General features: G+C 35.9%; 1 protein-coding gene across 1 annotated transcript; it reads right to left on the bottom strand.

Moving 5' to 3' along the window:
• Window positions 1-4,981: 4,981 nt before the first annotated feature.
• Window positions 4,982-7,453, bottom strand: LOC110879833 (probable pyridoxal 5'-phosphate synthase subunit PDX1). The gene is made up of 2 exons (XM_035985913.1): window positions 6,845-7,453; window positions 4,982-5,571 (listed from the first exon to the last, which is right to left on the bottom strand). The coding sequence occupies exons 1-2, from the start codon at window positions 7,359-7,361 to the stop codon at window positions 5,156-5,158; spliced, it is 933 nt and encodes a 310-aa protein (XP_035841806.1). The 5' UTR covers window positions 7,362-7,453; the 3' UTR covers window positions 4,982-5,155.
• Window positions 7,454-8,020: the final 567 nt, after the last annotated feature.

The raw sequence follows: 8,020 nt of genomic DNA, 5'->3' as shown, positions 1-8,020 counted from the left end.
GTTAATCATGAACCGACATAGAACCGGGCCCCGTATGTAGAGCAAGTTATGTAAAACTGATAACATGAAATATAGTTTGTCCCAAGTATAAAAGATTAATTTTGCCTCTGTGCATTTTAGTCAAAGTGTCAACATATTTTCGTGCCTTGCACAACTAAACCAATTTTCATCGACATTTTTAAATGAGTCAGTTGAGTGTATTTACCAGTGAAACTGACGTATTTTCAAAAGTCTAAGTGACAGGTATAAGTACGTAATAGGCTGGAAGCTGCTCAGGACGTTAATAAGGAATCTTGCAAGTTCTAGGCGTCTAAAGTCTGTCGAACAATGTTTATATTTTAAGATCCGCCTGTGGATCCATTACTTTCCGTTGTAATACTTGATATTACTTTATATTCGGATTGTAATATATTTATCTTTTGCTTCCGCTGTGCATTTATATATTGTGTTGTTTGACTATGATGTTGCCAACCACGTCACGATACTCCCCTACCGGGCCCACCAGTGATACGTGGAATTCGGGGTGTGACAACTGCACTAGCCATACACCACCTTATATCGATCAACTCCATCTCCTCAGGGTCGATCTGATCGTGATCTTCCTTTGTTAGGTTGGTGTTACCTATCTTTCCTGCAACGAGACTTTCGTACGATTCTAACACAGACGCTAAAAACACCATCTGTTGTTTGGCAGATTCTTCACTAAAATTCTGACCATTCTTCAAATCCACAGCAATGTTGCATTGAAACAGATTCTTTGGTGTAGATTGATTTGAAGTATTTGACGAAGAACCACCATGATAGCCACTGCTAGGAGTTTCTTGGTTCATTGTGTTTGAACTTTCTGCAGAAAAAGTTGTCTTAGGAGATGCAGTCTTTGGGATCATACTACCTCTGTAATGCAGCTCCACATTCTGCTGATAAGATGAGTTGTTGACTTTGTTGGATTTCTTGATCTCTAATTCATGGCTTTCCAGTCTTTCGATAAGTAGATCCACTGTCAAATCTTCTAACTTGATTGTGTTCTTCAGCATCAAGGCAAAGTACTGCCAATCTTGCTCATTCGATAGTGAATCAAACAATTTGTCAACCAACTCTTCTTGAGTGTATATGATGTTATGTCTTGCAAGCTCCATCTTCAGATGCCCGAATCGTTCAATCATCTTGGAAACAGACTCGTTCTTTAAACAACCAAACAAATCAAACTCTTTTCTTAACAATTTCTTTTTGTTCTTAACTATTTCAGCACTGCCTACACATTTTATTTTTAATTTTTCCCAAAGGTCTCTTGACTCTTTGTACTCGATCAGTGAAATAATGTCATCTCTGACAGATTGGTGAAGCAGAGCAATGCACTTTTGTTCAGAAACATATCTTTCTATTTGATTTTCTTCTAAATTTTCATAATCTATTCTCCCCAAATCAAAGCCATTTTTCAAACTTTTCCAACTGGGATATGCAAACGCTTTAAGCCATTCTTCAAATCTTGTAGCCCACCTGTTATAATCTTCAATTGCCATCAACTTAGGCGGCTTGTTGTATGTTCCATATGCACTGTCTACACTCATAGCATCAGAAAGAATTTTCTTTGCACTCGGTATTGGTGTAGTTTCATTCGTGTTATTTGATGTGCCATCTCCCGAACCACTGGTAAATGCAAATACATCACTAAATGGATTCATGAAATCATCCATCTTTCAAGTACCTGAAACAATCAACAAACACTTAGAAATTTTTTATTTTGAAATTTTGAAAAGTAGTTTCAAACGGAATCAGATCAAGCGGAATAGCTCAAACGGAATTAACTTTTCACACGAAATAACCTTTCAAACGGAAATAGGTGTTTTAAACGAGATTACCAAACAGAATTTAATTCCGTGCGGAATTATCTTAATTTCAAACGAAATTACGCCAATTGAAGCGGAATTAGCTTTTTGATGCGGAATTAGTAATTTCGTTTGAATGTTTCAAACGAAATTAGATCTCGTGTGAAATGATCAACACTTTTCAAACGGAATTAGGCCAAATGTGTAATTCCGTGCGGAATTACAATGATGATTTCGAACGGAATTATGATGATGTCAGCATGTACGATTTTTCGTTCAAGCGAAATTAACAATTTTTATCAGAATTTGTTCGAGTTAAGGTCCAATTCTTTCAAAGATTAGTTAAAACTATGTTTCGCTTATTATATGTGAAAATCAATATGTGAAATTACTAATTCCGCACGGAATTAGGTAATTCCGTATGAAAAAGTAATTTCGTTTGAGATGGTTTCAAGCGGAATGTGTCATTTAAAACGGAATTAGTGTGTGTGTTTTAGAGCCGAGGTGCTGCCGGATTGTTATTTGAATTGTAAAAGCTCAGGAATTCAATAAAAGAAGATAATTAGAAAGTATCAAGCTGTGTTACGTCAAATTCATTGATTCCGCCCTTGATTTTGATGTTGAACTCTTCAGATTGACTCGTTAGGGTCACACGACGATCCAACAATTTTTAATATGATAGCACGGTGTAAACCGGAACGGGTTACATGGTTGAGATGGCGAATAAATACCATCTCACGATGATAAAATGGTCAATTAGACCAAACGGGTCAAAAGGTGATGATATCACCATTTGACATTAATGACTAACGATTGTTGTCAAGTTTTATGCTCACATGAATGAATAGCGCATGTGACTTCGTTGTTATTAATTAACAGCTTATATGATGAGGTATTAAAACCGGTCATTGCTTTGACCCGATTCAGGTATGTGAAATGGGTCAAACTCTCATTGATCACATAAGGTTCGATGAGAGTTAATCGAGTCGTGGGTGGGTTTCGGATTACCCAAGGTGAGGTATATCACGCGAATTGAAATTTTGATATTATGTCCTTATGGACTTGATGAAATTAAAATGGGATACGGTGTAAAAGAGTAGTCTCGGTCGAAACAAGTTTTTAAAATATCTTTAGTTATCAAAAGACTAAAGTTGAATAAAATGCCCTCGGATGATAAACCGGGCAAACGTCCCATAAGGGTTGTTTGAATATGAGTTTTTATAATGGGTAGAATCCTAATGGTAGGATACAATGGTAATTTTAACCATTTTGACTCAAAAATGCATAATGGGTCTTTTTCGCAAATGTGTCAAACCCAAGGATAAAATGGGAATATAACGAGCTTTCTTATCATAATTCATCACAATTGACATTGGGATACTAGATGAACAAAGATCATTAAGTGGGAATAAGAGATATGATGGGTTGTAGATAAATTAAGCTTAAAGTGCTTAAACCTCATAACGGGTCAAAATAAAGAATGCATAAACCGAGTAATGGTTGCGTAATTATTAAAAATTATTAATCTAGATATTGGAGTTTAACTCTATATGATAGAGGAACAAATTACGATCACGTAGGAAGAAACGGGACAGAAAACGGATAAAAATTGAGGAAGTTATAACCATTTAGGTGAAAAATGGAAATGTTGGGAATATGCAGTTCCAGCAGCAAAACTTTCTGTCGAAATCATGCTCTCGCGCCCTGCAACGGAAGACCACCTTTTCGGTCGCACCCTGCCAGAGGTCTTTGCGCCCGGCGAAAGGATTTTTCTGAATCTGTCGCGACACGCGACGGTCTAAGAAGCTGTTTAAAGTTGTTTTTCTTGCTTGTTTTGACTCACGGACTTGTTTAGACGTATTATAAACTCCGTATTACTAAAGCATTTCATGTTTATAAAATGTAGGTATACCGTGAAGTGCGAGATGACGATCAAGCTAAATGAAGAACCGAACACGATCAATGATTCAAGCTTCCGCATTACGTTTCATCGTTATGTGATTTAAACAACGATATTATGTTAAAATGTTTAAAATTTCAAGATGTTTTACGAAACTCATATTTTCAAATGTATGTCTATTTGTATAAACATGTTTATATGTAAAGTCGATAATTTAAGTAAGGGTCTTACAATACAGTATTTTATAACATTCTGATTTTCTATTATATATATGTATAAATATATAATTATATATATGTATAAATATATAATTTACGATGAATAGTAACTAAAAATTTATTTATTATTATAACTTTTTCTATTTTAAGTTGTATTTTATTTTATGATTCAGTATTTTATAAATTTTTAATTTTCTATCATAACTTTTATTTTATTATATTAGTAAATTTTAAAAATGTTTATTTTTATCCACATCTGGACAAAAAATATGTTTAAAATTAGTTGTGAGTGTTAACGTACAAGTAATCGAAGTACAAACGTAAGTGTTATCAAAACTACCTCACTTTTATTTGTTGTTTTTTTTATTTTGTAAATCGACGTCGTTTTACTTTTTCGTTATTCTAATAATGTAGTATTATGTTTTCTAAAATTACGAATATATTGTTATGACGTGTTTACTTTTATCTAAGCTTCAATAAAAATTTTGTTCAAATCAGATGGGTCAAATATATTGATTTTTTGGTTATTTGTTGTGACGAATCGAACCAATATCATATGAACAACTTTGGTAATAAGATAGAGAAAATTTTATATACCTTAAGCTACAGAGAGTGCTGGTACCGTGACAAACCAAACTGATATCGTCTAGCAACATTGATGGCTTTTCGATTACGAACATCGCTACTGGTACTATATATGAGAACCGTTATTGATATTCATTTTTCTGGTTTTCTCGACAGATATAAACACGTGTTGATATCACTTTGGTCATAGCATAACTTTATTTTTTGGTTTTTTATGTCGGTGAAATATCGAGTGCCGATACCGTACTAATACCATAATAAATCAAACCGATACTGATCTAATACCCGCCGCAACACGCGGAGGAATATTATAGTAAGTTATTAAGGTACTAAACCTCGACAATATACAACATTTCTGGACCAATTCCAAAAACTTGTTTTAAATCCACTTTACAGATCTCTTAAGATCTTTGTTGCAAATCATCAATCGATCATCATTTCAACACACAACAAAACCAAAATATGAGAATCAAGATAAATTAAATAGTGCGCAAATACAAACACTTGTGACAATAACAACAATAGTTGTATATTTTCTTGTTTCTTCAACACAAGAATCTTTCGCTAAGAAGAAAATCAAAATAAACCAAAGCTATTATTATAATCCACCCTTGTGCCGGTCAACTTTACTCGGACCGGTTAGCATACCTTTCCACATTCTTGTCGAGGTTCAACCCGACCATAGCTTCACCCAAACCACAACTCACCTCCGCGAGCATCTTTGGGTCAGTGTAATGTGTGACCGCTTGAACAATAGCACGAGCCCTACGAGCCGGATCTCCACTCTTGAACACGCCTGAACCAACAAAAACACCATCACATCCCAACTGCATCATCAGAGCTGCATCAGCTGGTGTAGCAACACCGCCAGCGGCAAACTGCACCACTGGGAGCCGCCCTAATTGCTTTGTCTGCATCACCAAGTCATACGGGGCTTGGATTTTCTTTGCAAAGGTGAACACCTCATCTTCATCCATGTTTGCCAAGACCCTAATGTCACCCATCACAGATCTCACATGTCTTACTGCCTCAATTATGTTACCTGCATATCATAACCAAAATAATATGCAATTGTTATTAAAACCGATTTCTCACATACGACATAATTCTAATAGAGAAAGCAAAACTTGTAGATCAATACGCATCAGAGGGGAAGTGAAGCCGTGAAGGTTTGAGTTTGAGGTCATAGGTCTCAAGTTCAAATCTGATCCAAACCAGGTTTTACCTTAACGGCCTTTAGGCAGTGGTTTTTCTCAGAACTGAAGATGGTGAGCTTTGGCTACCTAGCGCTATCTGGGTTCGTGGGTTGGTCGTCTTTTGCCATTGGCTACCCAGGTAGCCGGGCTTTTATTTTATTGACCGTTAAAAAAAAATTATACTAAAAAAAAAATATTACAATAGGAACATCCGAATATAGTGTTTTTAAATATATTTAACAGTGTAACACATGTAATTAATTTATTAATAGTGTAAAATAATTATATAAACTTGATTGGCCCACCCAACCATTTAAACTCAATTGCTGACCCATTACCCGATTGGTACACCACACAAAAATACCACTTACTTTACAACACGCTAGACAATCAAAAGTAACATCTAAAATGCCAAACACAATGTTGTGACCCTTTATTATTTGGGTATTCAATATGTAATAATTTCTATATAGTTCATTACCACACATTTAAAGACTTGGTTTTGAAGTTTGTCAATTTCTCAATTTAGTGGTGTGACATAGGGATGAGCAAATCGTATCCGGTATCGGTTTGGAACCGCTATCGATTCCAAACTGACACCGGATATGATTTGCTCATCTCTATGTCACACCACTAAATTGAGAAATTGACAGACTTCATAAACCAAGCCTTTGAATCAAGGTATTCTAAGATGTCAAAACCAAACCGTAGACCAAACAAAATAAACGTATAGAAAGATGAGATTAGGGTAAACTTTTTCACTATTTCGGAAGATAGAAAATACACCCATTGAAATACGGGCTAGAAAACCCTTTTATTAGGGGCGGATCTAGGCCACTTTTTTAGGTTTACAGGAACCCATTCGGTTTAAAAAAAATGGAAAAATTAGTGAGAACCTCATATGATTTGGAAAAAAAAATTGTGAGAATTATTGAGAATTTACTAAAAGAAACACAGTAAAAAAAGTTTCTAGATCCACCACTACCTTTTGCCTTTTGTGACATATACATAGATTAAAAAATACAAATAAGATAAAATTTATATTTTAAAAACCAAAAACAAGAGTACTTTGAAAACCAAACAACAAATCTCTAAACACAAAAAACAAGGAAAATATACCAGTTCCAGCTTCCCCTTTGGTACGAATCATAGCAGCCCCTTCACGAATCCTCCTCAAAGCCTCCCCAAGATTACGACAGCCACAAACAAAGGGAATCCTGAAGTTATGCTTATTAATATGGTTCATATCATCAGCCAATGTCAACACCTCACTCTCATCAACATAATCAATACCAATGGCTTCCAGAATCTGAGCTTCAACAAAATGACCAATCCGAGCCTTGGCCATAACGGGTATTGTAACAGCCTGTTTAATCTCCTTAATGAGCTGGGGGTCGCTCATTCGAGCAACCCCACCTTGAGCACGGATATCCGCGGGCACACGCTCCAGTGCCATGACTGCGCACGCGCCCGCTTCTTCGGCTATCCGTGCCTGCTCTGCGTTGACGACGTCCATGATGACGCCGCCTCGGAGCATCTGGGCAAGCCCAACTTTGACGGAGAATGTTGATGTTTTGGTTTCGGTTATGGAGTTGGAGCCGTTGCCGTAAACTGCAACCACTCCGGTGCCGTCCATGATTCTCTTGGATTGGTGGGGGTGTTTTGAAGAGATTAAGAGGATGTCAGAATGAAGGAGTGGCAAGTTTGTGCGGCTTGAATGCTTGTGAATGTGATAGATATATTGGAGGTGGTGAAGGGTAGAGGTGTGAGATAAGAGTAAATTGGCAATTTAGTCCCTGAGTTTTTATCCAAATTCTCATTTTAGTTCAAATAGTTTTTTTTTTTTCCTTCTTTTGTTTCCTGACTTTTCCTTTTTTTATTGTTTTGATCAAATTGTCTAACTTAGTCTAAAATTCAAGTTATAATCAGGGGTATTTTTGACATTAAATTATGGAAAAATTACAAGTTTTATCATTTATCTTTATACCACTTTTCAGGCAGTGTCCTTTTTAACGAATATTGACAGACGGTGTCCTTTACTAGGTATTTTGTTGCAAATTTATTCCTTTACACCCAACCCAGATAAAAAACCCTATTAATTGTTAGGTGTAAAGGACTAAACTTGCAACAAAATACCTAGGTAAAGAACTAAACTTGCAACAAAATACCTAGTAAATGACACCCCCTGTCAACAATTAACATGGTTTTTTAACTGGGTTGGGTGTAAACGACTAAACTTGCAACAAAATACCTAGTAAAGGACACCGCCTGTCAACATTCATTAAAAAATACACC

Source organism: Helianthus annuus, chromosome 16 (genome assembly GCF_002127325.2).
Source record: "Helianthus annuus cultivar XRQ/B chromosome 16, HanXRQr2.0-SUNRISE, whole genome shotgun sequence".
In the NCBI taxonomy this organism is placed as follows: domain Eukaryota; kingdom Viridiplantae; phylum Streptophyta; class Magnoliopsida; order Asterales; family Asteraceae; genus Helianthus; species Helianthus annuus.
Note: the sequence above shows the minus strand (reverse complement) of the source record. Positions and strands in the feature narration are given on the sequence as shown.